Source organism: Pieris rapae, chromosome 11 (assembly GCF_905147795.1).
Source record: "Pieris rapae chromosome 11, ilPieRapa1.1, whole genome shotgun sequence".
Classification (NCBI taxonomy): Eukaryota; Metazoa; Arthropoda; class Insecta; order Lepidoptera; family Pieridae; genus Pieris; species Pieris rapae.
In genome coordinates, this window is record NC_059519.1 from 7,856,054 (window position 1) to 7,874,627 (window position 18,574).

Consider the following 18,574-nt stretch of genomic DNA (forward strand, 5'->3'; position numbering starts at 1 on the left):
ATAATTATACGTAATGTAATTAAGTAAATACAAATTACTTGTGCCAGAGGAATAAAAAAAATTAAGACTTAATTTTGAGTTAATTTTTTTTTCTTTTAAACCAAACCACACTGATTAATTAGAGTAAAATTACAATTATATTTGCCAATTATAGAATTGTAACATTTAAAAACATATGTTCATAAGGTTTCTTTACAGAAACATAAAAATTGTTGTATTTGATATTAAAACTTTAATATAATATTTGAAATAGATCTACTGAATAATGTTGTCCATGAATGTTGCCATTTTAACATCCCTTTTGCTTAATCCATTAACATCATGGGAAGACAGTGTTACCTAAAAACAAACATGAACAATCAAAACAAAATCTCTGTAAATTATTTAAAAAAACATGTTCTATTATGATGTAAATAAGGTTATTATGATAATTTAGACTAGAATAGAATCTTACCAAGCAAAAAATGTAAATGTAAACATATTGAATAAAATCAAGTGTCCATACCTGAACTTTGTTGTAAACGTTAAACCATTCAGGATGGTGATCCATTTTTTCAGCTAACAATGCAACTCTAGTCATGAAACTAAATGCCTCATTGAAATTTTTAAACTGAAATTCTTTCTCAATTGCATCTCTATTGGTTTGAACTTTCCATCCTGTTGACAACAGAGGAGCAAGTTTGGTATCACGGTCCTCTTGACTTAATTTATCTGCCTATAACACACAATTTCACAACTGAGAACAACACTTGAAATTTAGTTTTTTACATTTAATATTTTAGCTAACTCTAATTAGTCATTTCATAGAAAGACGTCTAATAAATTGTTAGGATAGACGCACTCATAATAATGTATAAAATTTTGGTTGAAATTCTTATTACTTACCATTTTCCTTATATTAGAAGTGGGCGGAGCAACACTTGATATACCAACGCAACAAGTTACTCGACTGGCAATATCATTGATCGGTTTGGGAACGTACGTGCTTTGTACAGCTTCGGGGTGAAAGTGTATCGCTACGTTACGACTTACATTAAATGTTCGACCTCGAAATAAATACATTTTAAAGACTGGTGAAGTATTACCTACTTCGTTTCATTGGCAAACTTAAAATATATAGTAACCAATGTAAGGTGGAAATGAGGCGCGTAATTCTTAAACTTTTTAATGGTTATAATTAACATTGATGATTATTGTTATGCCCCTGTTTATACTTTTAATCATCGAGAAAGCTTGTTGATTTTAGCGGTAATGTAAATATGTTTAGCAATAAATTATACTGATCGCTAATCGCTATTCACAATAAACAGTTTTCTTTTGACAATTGACATCTGAATGCTGCGGACTAAAAATAAACATTTATAATTTTGAATACCTATCTATTTAGTTGTAGGTTTTCCTGAAATTTGTACTTTTATCATTAATTTATAAGCGTTTAATAATAACAAATTACGATGGCAAACTTAAAGAATATTATTCCCCCCAACATGTACGATGTTATTGAAGCAGCAGGAATCTGTACTGTAAAAGAAATAATAAATCTTTCTACATGGGACATACAAAAATTAACAAACCTGAAAGAAGAAGACATAAACTTACTCAAAAATTTAGTTGCTAGATATTTTTGTCCTAAAATTGTAACAGCTGAAAAATTAGAGAATGAAAAGCACATTCAAACAGGATGCTTAGGCTTCGATGATATATTAAATGGTGGATTTCGAGTTGGAACACTGAGTGAAATATATGGTGAAAGTGGTGCAGGCAAAACACAACTAGCATTGCAAATAGCAGCACAATGTGGAAAAGATGGTTCTATATACATTTGCACTGAAGACGCATTTCCCCTAAAACGTTTTAACCAACTACTAGAATATCACAATAATCCCGCATCTAATAGCGAATATCGAGAGAAAATATTTATTGAACACATAACAGAGAGTCAAGATCTTTTATCATGTGTCCGCGTACGATTACGAAAATTAGTAGAACAAAAAAAAGTTTCAGTCATTATCGTCGATTCTATAGCAGCACCTTTTCGAGTTGATGTTATTAATTATGTTCACCGTGCAGAGGAGTTAAGAGAACTAGGTATATTATTAATAAATATCGCACAAAAATATGGTCTAGCAGTCATTGTCATAAATCAAGTTACATCGTCTTTTGACGAATTCGATAATATCTTACCCTCTTTAGGGCTTGCATGGTCTAATATAATAACGTATAGGTGCATGGTAAAACGAAAGGGAGAAGAGAAAAACACAAAGAATTGTAATAATAATGTTCGTGAATTTATTGTTGTATTTGGTCCTGATTTACAGAATAAAAATTGCAAATTTATTATTGATTCTACCGGCATTAAAACTATATAACACAATAAACACTGTGTTTATTTTATTTTCGATAAAAAGTTCTGTAACTAAGATGTGTATTTTTAATTTAGTAGTAGTTTTTGTCTAAGACAAATAATTAATTATATTATATTTAAATGCATTATGATTGTGCATTCACATTGGTTCTCATGTGTGGATTTTTTTCTGCAGTTTTATAAAGAAGACCGAGAGACTTTTATCCCGGTTCTATTTCATATATTTCACTAGTATGTTCATACATATACGTTCATATCTGCACTAATTTTTTAATACTCTACTACCCAATACTGAAAATATGTTTTACTGTGAACATTTTACATCTTATCATAATATCTTCCATTGTGTGATTGATTACTATCAATATACTATAGGAAGATATTATATAGTCGTTGTTGGGTTATATCTTAATATAATATATAAATCTCGTGTCACAATGTTTGTCCTCAATGGACTCCTAAACCACTTAACCGATTATAATAAAATTCGCACACTATGTGCAGTTCGATCCAACTTGAGATCCAACTCAAATAATTATAGTTGCAATTTTATTTTATTGCAAATTATTTGTTTATTATTTGATAAAATTCTAACAGCTGGCGCTGTGTTAAGAGTACCAACGTTTCACAGACAGCTACCTTTAACATTACAAGTTCTCAAAGTACATTTCTCTCATTAAAGTACAGTACCATGTAATAACAACAACCTTAGCCACAGCAACGCTAGTAGTCATATAAAAATAAAGTTCGATTATTTTTATTTTAAGGGCCGTTTTCTTACATACCCTAGAAATATTAGGATTTATAAAAGGGTAATTTCGAATAGTGATTTGGCAACACTGAATTGTATTCTGTAAATTTGAGTAAGAAATAAGAACTAATAATTTTTAAAACTATTGTAGAAAGGGTTGTTTACTGGTATAAAAAATGTCATGTAATACTTGTTGTAAGACTTTTTCAATGATACGAAAAGAGGTAACACAAATTACAAGTTTAAGGGATTTCCTAAAACTTGTAAATACGCAATCTATACCTATATATTTTTGTAATAACATTTTATCAATTTTTAACATTTCTAGAAAGGATGTCCGAGCTGTGGTTTTAGCTATTGCTCAAAATGTTTGAACTACAAACTATTTTTACCAAAACTTAATTCCGATGCTAAGGTAAGTTAGACTATTGCTTTTATCCTAAATTCTTGTTTAACGTAAAATTTAAAAAATATGTTTAAGGTCTGTGGCAAATGCAAAAACAATTTAAATTCTAAACATAAAGTAATAGAGCCACCAGCTGCCTATTTTAAGTAAGTATAGTTGCATGTTTATCAGTTCTCTTTATGAAACAATTAGTAATCTTATCTTAATTTCACAGACGAATTGAAAGTCCAGATGTTACAATAGGCCACATGGACATTAATAAAAATGATCCAGTTGAGGAAGAAATCAGAAAGCGGCTACTGAAGCTCAAAGAAGATAAACTTAACTTGTCAAAGTGCACTGATAAAGATATTGCAGAACGCTTAAAAAAATTAAAAGATATTCCTTCCACTTCCCAGGCACAAGTTGAACAAAGATTAGCTAATATTAAAGAAGTCCCATTAGAATCAATTCAGAGTAAGGTAATTCATATTAACAATAATTAACATCATATTAATGATATCATTAAGATTATATTAAATTTAACTGGTATCTGACTCTAAGGTTGTCTTTGTTATTATTTAAGTTTTTTTAAACTAAAAAGTAAATTAATAGTATGGCTTTATAAAGAGATTATTTTATAAATATAATTTATTTTTTTTGGCTACATTGTAGGCAGTTTTACCAACACCAGATTTAAGAACAGAAGAAGAACAAGCCAATGATTTACTAAGACAATATCTGGCTCATGCAAGTATTGATAAAAAATATGAAGATGAATTTAAAAGCAAAATTAATGACATTGAAGGGAGACTTTACAAGCTAAAAGGTCAACAGACTGCTTTAAACAGTATTCCAAAGACTGATACCGTTTTGATGGAATCAGATGATGAAGTTATTAGAAAAATCATTGACAAGGTGAAAAAATAATATGTAGTATTTAATTAACATTTTATGCCTGTGACCTAGGGACTATATATTCCTAGTATATAAGTGTGTTTTAAAATAAGTTTTATTTTACTATAACATCAGTTGATAAAATTAGGTATGACATACTACATATTTAAAATTACTTTTATATGTTTAAGGCCAAGGTTGAGTGCGATGATGAACTTGCAACCCCTATAAATAATGAATTGCCGTTTTGTGAAATTTGTAATGAAGATGCTGTAATGAGATGTTTGGGTTGCAAGTATTTATTTTGTAAACTATGTTTTACGGAACACAAGGATGATGAAGATGGTTGCGATAAATATGAGAAATATACAGCCCCACCAAATGTTTAAGTATTATATTTGTAAATGGAATTTTTATTTAATTATTATATTAAATGTTTCATTAATTAAATAAATGCACTATACATTTTAAATAAATAATTTAATGTTGTAATAATTGTTTCATTTCTTACAGTCTTCTATAAGACTTGGAATAATTTTAACTAAATCATCACAACTGAGTTTATACTCATGATCTATCCAAATGTTCTTCAATTTTTCAATTATTTTTCCATACATTTTGCCTGGTGGAACTCCATTATCCTTTAAAGTTTTCCCATTAACTGGAAATATTGGTACTTGCCATTGCTCAAATTTTTTTAAAAGATCTTTTTCTCCTCTATATTTGAGTAGTTCTTTTACATATTCAATGGCATTTCTTTGCTTAATTTTTGTATTTATAACTAATTTTTCATAAGGCCTGTAGAATAAAAACATTTAATATTAGTAGCATAATGTATGCTAGCAGTTTATCTGAAATAATTATGCATTTATTTTAAATCTAATCTCAGATAGTATATCTTAAATGTTTATTTACACTAGGTTGGTCAAGCTGTACTCATTCATGCTGCATAGTAACAAATTGGCAATGATAGCAAATTCATGTATTTAACATTTAAAACAGATAAGATCATAAGAAGTTCAAATACTTACATTAAAGGTCGTGTAGATTCTTTATCATCTCTATGTTCTACAATAAAATATGCCATATCCCTCTCGAAACCTGAAAATTTTAGCCTACTATTCAACAGTGTGACGTCATCAATATCATTCAACAAAGAAGCTAAATAGCTCATAGGATGTAAGGCTAAATGTCCACTACGCTTAAGTAACCTATCTAATGAATCCATGTTTGGATTGGGAATACCTGAAACATCAAATTATCAAAATTTATATAAATTATTGTTTGACTGTCCATCAATGTTACTGCAAAATATGCATGTTCAATACTCACCAATGTATTGACCAACACCAACATTTAACATTGTCTGTAATAGATTTCCAGCAAAGTTTCCTTCAAGTGTCTTTTTAAGCTCCATCCAAATCCGCTCCCCAGAGACATTTTGAAGACCCTCAACATTTTTTTCTATAACTTCCAGAGTACTTTTTTCATGATTATTGGGTTCTTCTGCTATTCTACCATAGAAACGAAAATAGCGCATAATTCTCAAAAAATCTTCCTTTATTCTTACATCTGGATCCCCAACAAAGGCTATTCTTCTTTTCTTTAGATCATCAAATCCATAAAAGTAGTCATATACAGAGCCATCAAAGCCTAATAACATTAATCAATAATCATGTTTCAATATAAACAATGTTTAATTAAAAATTGGGTCAAGAAAATTATTTATTGTTATAAATTAATTATTAAAAGACCTACCAAAAAGCAATGTGTCAATAAAAAATATTTATAAATCAACTCAGTATTCAAGGTATTTATAAGATCAAAACAGATATTATACATATATATACATGAATAATATCCTGATACTGTACATAAATTTACCTAAAAACATTGAGTTAATAGTAAGATCTCGACGATTAGCATCCAATTTCCAATCTTTAGTGAATTCAACCTCTGCATGACGACCATCTGTTACCATATCTATTCTTAGAGTTGTTACTTCAAAGTTTTCTTTGTCATTTATCCTTGGGGTAATTGTACCATGTTTTTCTCCACTCAAATTTATCATTCTAATATTTTCTTTTGTAAACATTTCTTTCATTTGATCAGGTGTTGCTGGTGTAGCAAAATCTAAATCTTTTGCTTTTTGTCCCATCAGGAGATCTCTATAATTAAAAAATATTTTATGAGATGTTTTTCACTAATACGAGGTTTATCTAGAAAATTAATATAAAACTAGCATTTATTACCTTACGGCACCTCCAGCTATCCGAATTTCATAATTATATTTATCAAATACAGATTTCAAATCCAGTACCTCTTTATTAAATATGCTCTTAAATTCTGGAGAGTCCAATTTAATAACTACTGGATTTTGCCGACATTTAAGATTCTCATCCATTCTGGACTTCCGACGCTTGGGGATTGGTCTTTTTAAATTATTATATGAAATCTACAATAACATATAAAAGTTAAGCTTAATTAAATATGATCTGAAATTGGAATAGGCGATACGAAATAAGCCGCTAAAGTATGAAAGAAAACTTACATTTTGGTGAAATAATCTACTTAAAACAGTAAATAGGATTTTCATGTTTTTGGTTATTTTTAATGTTTAAATAAATAATGAAAATTACACATATACCCGTCAAAACCTTAAGTATAATTACTAATTTACAATTACTTAAAAAATTACGTGCCCATACTTCTAAATGAAATAAAAAATGAAATTGTTGTACTGTACCTATGTTTTGTTATTGAATCACATAATTTCAATTTTCAATCATCAATGTAACTTGCACAGATAACAGATCGTTAGAAAGTAGAAACTTTTAGTTGTCATCTATGTTCACAGATAGAGTACAGTTAATCAAGAACTAAAAGTAGAGGTAAATCTATGATTGATGTTATTTTCTTTAGCAGTAGTTCTCTACTTTTTTTTCCTTTACACCTCTTAATTTGTAGATTAAGAGCTTTCAGAATAGAGAGATTACACACTAACGCTGGTTGGGTAGAATATGCTAATAAGAGAGATAGAGAATTTAAGGTTTTACTGAAGCTGTTGAAATTGTTTTATTTATATTATAGTTCAAATACATTTTTACTATTTTACAAAATACAATATTTTTCATTGTTATCAACTCTATTTTTATAATAAGTATAATAATAATCTTTATTTCTCCCAAAACTTTGTACATAAGTTACAACTAGATATTTATCAATGTATGTAAATAATTGTCATTCTTCTTTTAAGGGATAATTATTATTATTATGATGCCTGCTAAAGGTCAGAGCACCTGCCTGAAGGCATCATGCCTCCACCACTTCAGATAGACAAAATATATTACATAATAGAGAATAGACAGTTATGATTACAGTAGGTTGTAACATTAACAAAAAGAAAATATATACATATATACAGGGAAACCACATGGGCTATGAGCATGTGAGTGTGTGTATGTGTGTATATTGAATTGTTGACCTAATCTTATTCTTCTTTCTTCTACTTCTAAATTTACACAATTATTATTTAATTAATAAATATCACTAAATTAGTTTTATCATTCCATACAGTACAAATTGATACCTTATATTGAAATCCATTAAAATTTAGGAAATGTATGATGCTTGATCGCTTATGCAAAAGCATATTTGTAAAAGCCATAAGAAAGAAAAAATATGGATATTTTTTTTATAGAAATTATTATCATCAACTTTAAGTGATTTGCTTGGTCATGTTTGTTAAAAAAAACACAAATATTTTAACATTAAATTATTATTACCATGAAAACAATGTTGGGAAATGTTACAGATACCTTAAAATACTACTGTCACTTCCCACCCATTAAGTTGTTCATGCCACTTGAGCCCTGTTGCAATTGTCTCATCATGTTATGCAGGCCAGACATACCCCCCATCTGTTGTAAAATACGGGGATCCATCATCTTTGCCATCTGCTGATTAAGTTTTGCCATTTGAGTTTGGTTTACATTCTTTGCCATATCACCACCTTTAAAAAGTCCCTTAATACCACCCATCTTCTTTACTACAGCTGCAAATTTAGTGTATTGTGCTATTAAATCCTTAACATCTCGTTCAGTGACACCTGAACCTTGAGCTACACGAGTTATACGGGTGGGTTGCTTTGAGAAAAGTTTTGCTCCGTCACGATGATCTAGTTCGCCTTCATTCATTGAGTCCATTATGGTCATTAAACGTTTGAGTTTCGCCATTGACTCTTGTTCACTGCCTTTGGACATGAGATCTTGTGAGAATCCTGGTATCATGCCCTAAAATAAATGAAAAGTCTAAAATATAGATAGTCATTTTCCTGTTATCTGAGCGCATTATATAAGAAACTGACGACCCGCCCCAACTTTGCACGGGTGCAATGCTGATGAAAAGCAGGTTTTTATTATGTATTGTTATTTCCGTCGCTGGAAAGCTCCGATAATATACGCGACATATACCATATAGACATGTACCATCACGGACTTTTCTGTAGACCTTTTCAATGTGTACAATACTTAGTACATTATTTTGATAAAACTCGTAGGGTTCAGCCTGCGTTTGCAATGTAAGCGGAAAAAATGTAATTATTTACGACATCACATTAGAAACTTCAAAAATAACAGTACTTCTCCACTATTTAATGGATGTTATTATACATATAAACCTTCCTATTGAATCACTCTATCTATTAAAAAAACCACATCAAAATCAGTTGCGTAGTTTCAAAGATTTAAGCATACATAGGGACAGAGAAAGCAACTTTGTTTTATACTATGTAGTGATATAAGAAATTCTAACCATTATTTGTGAAAAGGGGCCCATTTTCATTATATTTTGGAACTGTTCATACATAGCTCTTAATGTGAACTGCCCATGTTTAAGTTTTTCTAGAAGATCATCATTGTCATCCAGTTTCAATTCATTTACTTTGTCGAGTAGCCCTTCAATATCTCCCATACCCAATAGTTTATTAATGAAGGGTTTAGTTTTAAAAGGTTCTAGGTCATCAATATGTTCTCCTGTACCTATAAAAATAATAGGACTCTCTGTTGCAGCTACTCTGAAATAAAAAGTTATTCCATTAAACACAATTATACGAGCCTTTTATAGAATTGATCTGAATCAGTTGAACAGAATTCAATCAATCAGAATTTATGTTTTTCTATTAGCTAGTAACATTAGAAACTGACTTTGATTCGTATAATGCTGTTAATAGTGTTAATATTTGTTATTGGAGTAAATATAAAAAAAATAGTGCTTTACCCATTTTCTTCCAATGATCTCTTTTTTTAATTTGGAGCAGGCACTTAACTCATAAAATAATTATAAAATTGGTCATAACAAACATAGCCTTATTATAACTTATTTGTTATATTTAATTTGGCGTTGTTTGTGCAGATTTTTAAAAAATTACTTACGCCGAGAGGGCACCACCACCTTTTGCGTGACCATCTAACTTTGTGATAATAACAGAACCAATGTCAACTTTTTCTTTGAAAGCTTTAGCTTGGGCTTCACAAGCCTGACCAATTGTTGCATCCATCACGAATATAATATTATCTGGTTTCTATAAGGCAATAAAGATAATTATACAACACATTACAACTATGAATGACTTTATAATATGACTATTGTTTTTCAAAATAATGCTTTTGTTTTAGATTTTTTTCTAATATAATAATAATAGTCTTTATTCATTTAAGTTGGTACATTTTTCTTTTCAGTGTAAGATTTGGGAACCCTTTTAAGTAAATATACCTGTGTTAGGGTTCCCAGCTCTTCCATAACAAAGTTAATTACATAAAATAATTTAACCAGTTCAATTCCTTTTTATGTTTTACTTGTTAAACCGTTATCATCACACCTGATTGTGTGCATGAGTAAGTGTGTGAGAGAGTGAATGAGTGAGTGAGTAGGTGAGTGAATGAGTGAGTGAGTAGGTGAGTGAGTGAGTAGGTGAGTGAATGAGTGAGTGAGTAGGTGAGTGAATGAGTAACGTGTAGCTATTTAAATCATGGGTCTCAAAAGCAGTTCTAATACTGCATGAGGCGTGATAATAAGCCAGTCTTTTATTCGGGTTTTTAGGTTGTAGGCGGTGAGAGGGTAGATGTTAAGCAGCCTATTTAATTTATTATATAAATAGGCTGCTTGCATATTGCGTCTAGCGAAGTCGGTCCTTACGGTCTGACCGACTACAACATCCCTATTTCTTTTTAAGACCAGCCTATTCTCAAACGGGAGCGCTCTGTGGGTTTTTAAAATTAGATTCAGGACAAACAGCTTCCTAACGGAAAGTAATTTGCTAAGATGATAGAGCTCTTCCGATGGGAATCTGTATGGCCGGAACAGCATCACTTTTAAAAGAGCCCTATGTCCCCGTTCCAATTCCAAAAATTTTGTTTTATTGGCCGCACCCCATATGTTTATGCAATATGTTAATACGGTCTGAACGAGTGCTGTGTAAATTCTTGCAAGTATTACATACGATGTGATGTATCGCAAAATTTTAAAGATGTATGTAAATTTCCGTAATCTACCAGTCATGGACTCTATATGAGGATACCATGATAGCCGTTCGTCTATGTGAATGCCTAAGTATTTGGTAGAGCTAACTTTTGTAATTGGAGGACAGGGGCAGTTACCGACACTTTGCATATCGCAGTTATGTAATTTAATTTTAAAATCTTTAGGTGGTTGCGTTCGATTAGAAATTCTGAAACATATATAGTTAGTTTTCTCTTTATTGAGAGACAAAAGGTGGAAATCAAGCCAATTAGCAATAGTTGTCAGTCCAATTTCCGTAGATTTTTTCACTTCTGCCCAGTTAATTCCTGTGAAAAGTACAGCTGTGTCATCTGCATAGGAAAATATTTGCCCATTATCAAGTTTTAGATTACTTAACGCATTAATATATATTAGAAATAACGTTGGGCCTAATATGCTTCCTTGCGGAACCCCATAGGTTATTTCCATTTCATCACTTATGTAATCGCCTATTTTCACTCTCTGTGTTCGCCTTGAGAGGTAGTCACAAAATAGATTTAGGGGTATATCTCTTATTCCTATTTGCTCCATATTATGTAAAAGTGAGGAGATACAGACAGTATCGAAGGCCTTTCGTAAATCTAGGAATGCACCAAGGCATTTCTTTCCCTTATCTAGGTTTGTCACTATCAGAGACGTAAATTGAGATATGGCATCTTCCGTGGATTTTCCTTGCCTGAATCCATATTGTGAGCTTGATAGAATATTAAATTTATTAAGGTAGTTTATTAATCTAATATTCAGAAGTTTTTCTAGTACCTTGGAGATGGCTGGAAGAATTGAAATCGGCCTGTAATTATTGACATTGTCCTTATCGCCGGATTTAAATACTGGTACAATAATAGCTTGCTTAAGTTTTGTCGGGAAAATCCCTTTTTGAAAACATAGATTGGCCAAATGACATAGACAAGGTACTATGAGACTTCTAGCGAGTTTTAAGAATCGTGCGGGAATATTATCCCACCCTGGTGTGCTATCAGATTTTAGGTTTCTGATTATATGATCTACCTCTAGAAGGTCAGTACTAAATAAAACAAACGAGTGGGAGCTAGATTTAGGGGCAAGTGGTGATATGGAGGACCGTGACGGGTTTTGTTGATAATGTGGTAATCCTTACACACATTGTTTATTATTGCACATATAAAAAGAAAAATTAGTTTTTGCACAGCTGGGGTCTCAAAACACAGACTGAATAGATTCCAACCTTACTAATAGACCTAATCCAATAACTTACAATAGCATTTGCAACAGCCAACATTTCCTCAAACAGTGAATCTTCCTGTTTATGCCTTCCACTAGTGTCTACAATTATCATTTCGAATCCTTCCTTCTTGAACATGTCAACTCCAGTTGATGCAATCACTACTGGATCAACTTCTGTGTAACTGAAAAAAGAAATTGATGTGTCTAGAAAAACTAAGACTTAATTAATCTTAAAGTAAGACTAAAGTTGAGGCATAGGACACTAAGGAGTAAGGCCATACCATATAACAAAAGTGTACTGCATAAACCAGACTTTGACAGATTCTAACTTTGATACAAGCTAACTATCAATTATGCATATTTTAAGCCTATAATTTTAGTATTTTGTTGGTCTAACTACTAATTTTATCAGATACATATAAAACAGTTTCTATTCATAATACTTAAATTTACCAAGACATATGCTAAAGCACTGGAAACACAGTACATATTAAAGTGAACTCTAACCATATTTTTAAAGAAACTACAGACCTTCCATAAAATGGTATTCTTGCTTTAGTACAATTCTGCTTAACTTGATCATAAGCACCAGCTCTGAATGTATCAGCACAAACAAGACATGATTTCCAATTTTTTCTCAAGTAATGATATGCTAATTTTGTACACGTTGTTGTTTTACCAGATCCTTGCAAACCAACAAACATTATTATATTTGGCTTGCCTTTGACAGGTTGATACGGTTTTACTCCAGGATCCACTAACTGTAAAAAATGCAATGAAATATATAACTTAGTCACTCTAACTTTGAAATCACAGGTTTTATTATAGTATAATTTTATTACTTAATTAATTTTTTTTAATATGGTACTATTGAATACCTTAACTAGCTCTTTAAAGACTGCTGACTGTATCATCCGGCGCTTGTTAAGTCCACCTGCCATTTCATCAAAGTCAATAACAGCACGGACATTTTCACGTAAGTTTTTTACTAGACGAATATTAACATCAGCTTCTAAGAGTGCAGCGCAAATCTGCTTTAGCATAGAATTCAAAACCTGCAAGGAAAATTTTATTTTTCTCAGTAAAAGAACAAATTGGACAAATAAAAAGAATTATAAACTAAAGAGTACCTCTTCATTGATGATGGTTGCTCTACTAAGCGACTGCAAAGCAGTAGTTATTTTACGACCTAAGTCTGCGAGAACCATTGTGGATACAAATTATTCAACTTTTCTTAATTTTATACGATAGTTTTGCACTTATGAAGCATATAGAAATTTATACGTTTTTGGTTACATTTCATTTCTTTGTATTAAAATTTACTAACTTCTAAGCAGGTTATCGAAATTATTTAATGAAAGTAAATTAAAAACAGTCACCACGTCCACCACGTATAATTCTTTTTGACAGTTAACTAACCCTGACAAACGACAGACGACAGTCCGATCGTATTAATTATTCTTATGGTTGTTAAGTACTGTGCACTCTGCAGACAAAAAATTGAATCCTGATAATATTCAATAAATTAATATTTTTATATAAAAAATATAATAGCATAAAATTCTGTTATCGTGCCACTATTTAAAAATAATTCAATACAATGAGCAGAAATGTTGTACGAAAATTCGAAAACCCTCGTATCTATATACAGTTTAAAAAACGTACTTTTCGCTTTGTAATGGTACGACTGTCAAAATGAAAATGTCAGCATTTTAATTTCTCATGAATTGTGAACATTAAGAGAAAATAAATAAGAGGAACGAGAAAAAAGAAAGTTAATAGATTTATTATAAAGGAATATGGTACGTTTTTAAATATGAATATCTATAAATCATTAAAGAATATGCATTCTGCATTTAGGTCTAGAGTACTTATTTTTATACATATTTAGTTATTTTATTGTATTAGGGTCAAAACCAGTCTGGAGGTGGAAGCGGTGGTGATAAAAAAGATGATAAAGACAAGAAGAAGAAGTATGAGCCGCCAATTCCTACAAGAGTTGGAAAAAAGAAGCGTAAAGCTAAGGGTCCTGATGCCGCACTAAAGCTACCACAAGTTACTCCGCATACACGGTGTAGGCTAAAACTTTTAAAACTAGAAAGAATTAAAGATTATCTCTTAATGGAGGAAGAGTTCATTCGTAACCAAGAACGACTTAAACCTCAAGAAGAAAAAATTGAGGAAGAAAGATCAAAGGTAATGGAAATGTGTTCTTCATGAGTAACTTATATTCCGTATAAATTGTTACTTTAAAGTATGCATAATCACAGATTTTGTTTAAGAAAATTTTTCAAAATATGCTTAATTCTATACATTTGTTTTCACTATTAGGTTGATGACCTAAGAGGTACACCTATGTCAGTGGGTAACTTAGAGGAGATCATAGATGACAATCATGCTATTGTTTCTACATCTGTTGGCAGTGAACACTATGTTAGCATTCTGTCATTTGTAGACAAAGATCAGTTGGAGCCTGGCTGCTCAGTATTATTGAATCACAAGGTATGGTTATTAGTTTTTAAATTATTAGCTAATGTGTAATCTTTTTAACACACACACAAAGAGAGTATATTAGTTGTTTTTAAGATTTTACTTATGGTTTTAAATATTACATTACACTGCTCAATAAATAATATTAAATTGATAGCATTGTATTGTTGTTATCATCCCTTTAAATTTGTTGTATTTGATGACCATATCCACCATATACCTATATATATATATATATAGTCAGGTAAATTTGTTTATGTAATTTTAGGTTCATGCTGTAGTGGGTGTGTTGGGTGATGACACAGACCCCATGGTGTCTGTGATGAAGCTGGAGAAAGCACCTCAGGAAACTTATGCTGACATTGGAGGTCTTGATACCCAAATTCAAGAAATAAAGGTAATGTACATAAAACATACAATAGTAATTTATATATAAAGAAGAGTCTGCATTATTTTATATTATTTTATATTTAGTTATGGGGAATTGTTTTTTATAAATGTTTTTTTATTACTTATTATAGTAGGGAGGGAAAATTGAGGTGTAATATTGTGTAAATGCTTTTGTAGCATTTTTCTACAAATACTTCCTAGGTGGTTTTGAATGATTTTGGTTTAATGCATATATATTATATCTGTTAACAATTCTTTATATATAATATATAGCAGTGGCGAAGGGTGAAATTTTGGCAAAGGGAAGCCGGTCCAAAAAAAATAACAATAATTTCTTTGTCTCTTTCTAATAGAGGAGAGGAGAGAACTGCAAGCCGGTCGCGATCAGCCTTATCTTTCTTTAAATTTTACGTACAGTTAGCGAGCATTAGAAAGAGATGGTTTGACACGCTCTGTCTCTTTTCGCCTCATAGTAAAACGTTGGCCGAGATAAGCTGTAATTCGTCGAGTTACCTTTAATGTAATTTAGGTACGAAAAATTGACGCGCTGATTAATTTACGACTATAAAATGAAATGTGATACTTAGGGTATTGCTAAGAATTACTATTGCTATTGTAAATCGCGCAGGCATTTAATTAATAATACTTTGTTAATGAAATAGAATGTAAATACTTTTGTATGAATATGGAACTGATTTTTGAAAGGTAACCCGGTGGGAATCGGCTTGTATGGACTCTTCGCCACTGATATATAGCAAATAAACTGTATGTAACAGCTTTTGTATCATATCTAAATATATATTATTTTTGAAATGTATTTGATAGTATAAACTATATAATACAACCTATCTATAAATTCCTATTTAATCTAAGAAATTTACATAAGTTATATATGTTTTCTTCTGTTTGTTTTTAGGAGTCAGTTGAGCTGCCTCTGACTCATCCAGAGTATTATGAGGAAATGGGTATCAAACCACCAAAAGGTGTTATTTTGTATGGTCCACCAGGAACAGGAAAGACTTTGCTAGCAAAGGCTGTTGCTAATCAAACTTCAGCTACATTCCTTCGTGTTGTTGGATCTGAACTTATCCAGAAATACTTGGTAATGTGATTATTTATACATTAATTATTCTTTAATAATAATAAATTAAAATCTTATGTTACATTGAAAGTTTACAATCCATAAGTATGGTAAATGTATTAAAATTTATAATTTGTATTTCAGGGTGATGGACCAAAATTGGTACGGGAATTGTTCCGAGTTGCTGAAGAACATGCACCATCTATTGTTTTTATTGATGAAATTGATGCTGTAGGAACAAAGCGGTCTGTACCAATAAACTTACAATTGCTGGTTTATATTACAATGTAAATATTGATTTTTAAATAAAAAATATGTTTTGTTCCAGTTATGATTCAAACTCAGGAGGAGAAAGAGAAATTCAAAGAACTATGTTGGAATTGTTAAATCAACTAGATGGATTTGACTCCAGAGGGGATGTTAAGGTAAATAGTTACTTAGATTCCTATCAACAACTTCTTTATAAATCAAACAATCAGAGACATATCCACGATAAAGAATCTTTGATTGCACTATACATATTTAAAGCCTACGGCCATAATTTTACTGTCTACATGGCAGAATAGATTTTAATGGTTTACTAGAGTCCAGTTAAGAAATTGTTAATTGTGTGGTTAAAAAATTTGTAGTATTCGGAAATTTAGAAGAACCTCTTAAATTTAAAACTGGTATATATAGTACTTTTCTTACTATTCAATATTTAATTTTTTTATAAATAGGTTATAATGGCTACAAACCGTATAGAAACTTTGGATCCAGCTTTGATTCGTCCTGGTCGAATTGACAGAAAGATTGAGTTCCCACTGCCAGATGAAAAGACGAAGCGTCGTATTTTCACCATTCATACATCTAGAATGACTTTAGCTGATGATGTTAACTTGTCAGAACTTATTATGTCTAAGGATGATCTCTCAGGAGCTGATATAAAGGTATTAATTGTTGTAAGACTATAAAAATGGAATTCGAAAGTTTTGAATTGTTGATTGTATTTTATGTTGTGTAATATGTCGTATAACTTTTGTCGGCATGAATATACTTTGACAGTATATTCATGCCGTTGCAGTTATTCATCTCATGTAAAACTAGATTCTTAATATTAGTAGAATGTAAAGAAATTTTGACATATATTTTCTTTTCTAGGCTATATGTACGGAAGCGGGTCTAATGGCTTTGCGAGAACGGCGTATGAAAGTCACTAATGAAGATTTTAAGAAATCAAAAGAAAGTGTCCTATACCGTAAAAAAGAAGGAACACCTGAAGGATTATATCTTTAAGAGGTTTCTTTTTAACCTATAATTCATTGTACTTCAATAATAAAAAAATAACCAATTAAAATATAATTGTTTCATTTAATTTTTTTTAATGATTAAGTAAAAATTTATTTCTGTTCGTTTTTCTCGTTAAAACTTGAGAATGGCTGCATCAGTTTGCAAGGTTTAGATTTGAGAAACATGTATATGTAATAAAAAGACAGTGTATCAGAAAGTTGATTGAGTGTGTCGCATCCACCTAGCTTTGCCGTTCAATTAACAGCCTAGCCGTTTCACTTACGGCCTGAATTATGTTCAGCCAGATGATACAGCTAGGCAGTGCTGCCAGATGGTCTCGGCGTACCCCTAGACTAATTTGATTGCCCCCCAGAATCAAAAACCGAGCCGATGGTGGCAGGTGCCATGGCGCGAATTATTAACGCGGCGGTCGTGTTGGGATTTTTATGGAAGGGAAGGCAATACGCAAACTATCAGTACTAGAAAATTGTTCAAATGTCATATTTTTCGGTTTTTTGGTTACAGAAGACCAAACGGATCCTTTACTTGCGATGTGTTCGTATTTCAATTTAATTTCAAAAACAGGAACGTGATATACAATAGCAAAATATGTGTGATTTGAAATTTCCCCTTAAAAAGCCAAATATTCTTTCCTCCCCTTCTGCACCTACTTCGGTTGAGAAACCCCTAAATCTAGTGGGGAAACCTCAGATCTGGTATAATACTGCAGCTAGGAAATGACTCACGGATTACTTTCATTACTTGCCTAGCCTGTTGACTGGTAATTTAAACATAATTCCACTTACTGCCACCTTCAAATTGTCAATATGGCGTCTACAAACCCCAACTTTGATTATGATTTCGAAACTTTCATGAAAAACAACAAGTCCAAATGTCATATTTTTCGCCTTTTTTTTATACCAAGTAATGGCTCTATCGTACGAATGGCCTAAGTATTAGACAGACAGTTTTCTAAATACTGAAACAAACGCTACGGCTGAATATCATTCAGGCGGAATGTTGTACGGCACAGTTAAGTTAAACGGCTAGGTTGTTAATTGAACGGCTGATTAAGCTAGTTGGCTACCACAAGTGTATTACATTTGATTATGTATTTAAAAATTTTGAACTAACATTTTACAAAAATATAATAATGCAGGTGATACCGGATCATTTTTAAATATT

The 18,574-nt window shown here is 31.2% G+C and overlaps 6 protein-coding genes across 8 annotated transcripts; 3 read left to right on the forward strand and 3 right to left on the reverse strand.

The window, feature by feature from the left end:
• Positions 1-93: 93 nt before the first annotated feature.
• Positions 94-1,199, reverse strand: LOC110994282 (probable pterin-4-alpha-carbinolamine dehydratase). Its single transcript, XM_022260827.2, has 3 exons — positions 886-1,199; positions 506-715; positions 94-339 (listed from the first exon to the last, which is right to left on the reverse strand). The coding sequence occupies exons 1-3, from the start codon at positions 1,060-1,062 to the stop codon at positions 256-258; spliced, it is 471 nt and encodes a 156-aa protein (XP_022116519.2). The 5' UTR covers positions 1,063-1,199; the 3' UTR covers positions 94-255.
• A 130-nt stretch (positions 1,200-1,329) lies between these two features.
• LOC110994280 (DNA repair protein XRCC3) lies at positions 1,330-2,369 on the forward strand. The gene has a single exon (XM_022260824.2). It carries the CDS (start codon positions 1,455-1,457, stop codon positions 2,367-2,369), a length of 915 nt encoding a protein of 304 aa, XP_022116516.2. The 5' UTR covers positions 1,330-1,454.
• Positions 2,370-3,186: 817 nt separating this feature from the next.
• On the forward strand, positions 3,187-4,874 carry LOC110994281 (abscission/NoCut checkpoint regulator). Of its 2 annotated transcripts, none has more exons than XM_022260826.2 (6): positions 3,187-3,340; positions 3,445-3,531; positions 3,598-3,668; positions 3,737-3,983; positions 4,177-4,419; positions 4,590-4,874. In XM_022260826.2, exons 1-6 carry the CDS (start codon positions 3,293-3,295, stop codon positions 4,785-4,787), a joined length of 894 nt encoding a protein of 297 aa, XP_022116518.2. In that variant the 5' UTR covers positions 3,187-3,292; the 3' UTR covers positions 4,788-4,874. The 2 variants fall into 2 exon arrangements, with proteins under 2 accessions (XP_022116518.2, XP_045486197.1); XM_045630241.1 differs by having other exon boundaries at positions 3,248-3,379.
• LOC110994279 (CCA tRNA nucleotidyltransferase 1, mitochondrial) lies at positions 4,860-7,257 on the reverse strand. 2 transcript variants are annotated; one of them, XM_022260823.2, is made up of 6 exons: positions 7,145-7,257; positions 6,651-6,853; positions 6,283-6,566; positions 5,731-6,051; positions 5,430-5,643; positions 4,860-5,196 (listed from the first exon to the last, which is right to left on the reverse strand). In XM_022260823.2, exons 2-6 carry the CDS (start codon positions 6,800-6,802, stop codon positions 4,899-4,901), a joined length of 1,269 nt encoding a protein of 422 aa, XP_022116515.2. In that variant the 5' UTR covers positions 6,803-6,853; positions 7,145-7,257; the 3' UTR covers positions 4,860-4,898. The 2 variants fall into 2 exon arrangements, with proteins under 2 accessions (XP_022116515.2, XP_022116514.2); XM_022260822.2 differs by lacking the exon at positions 7,145-7,257 and adding an exon at positions 6,950-7,108.
• Positions 7,258-8,158: 901 nt separating this feature from the next.
• LOC110994292 (signal recognition particle 54 kDa protein) lies at positions 8,159-13,570 on the reverse strand. Its single transcript, XM_022260840.2, has 7 exons — positions 13,290-13,570; positions 13,038-13,214; positions 12,691-12,920; positions 12,191-12,341; positions 9,831-9,979; positions 9,211-9,472; positions 8,159-8,690 (listed from the first exon to the last, which is right to left on the reverse strand). The coding sequence occupies exons 1-7, from the start codon at positions 13,365-13,367 to the stop codon at positions 8,232-8,234; spliced, it is 1,506 nt and encodes a 501-aa protein (XP_022116532.1). The 5' UTR covers positions 13,368-13,570; the 3' UTR covers positions 8,159-8,231.
• A 253-nt stretch (positions 13,571-13,823) lies between these two features.
• LOC110994295 (26S proteasome regulatory subunit 4) lies at positions 13,824-17,450 on the forward strand. Its single transcript, XM_022260844.2, has 9 exons — positions 13,824-13,961; positions 14,068-14,355; positions 14,491-14,661; positions 14,918-15,046; positions 15,956-16,141; positions 16,265-16,365; positions 16,449-16,545; positions 16,840-17,049; positions 17,261-17,450. The coding sequence occupies exons 1-9, from the start codon at positions 13,959-13,961 to the stop codon at positions 17,393-17,395; spliced, it is 1,320 nt and encodes a 439-aa protein (XP_022116536.1). The 5' UTR covers positions 13,824-13,958; the 3' UTR covers positions 17,396-17,450.
• Positions 17,451-18,574: the final 1,124 nt, after the last annotated feature.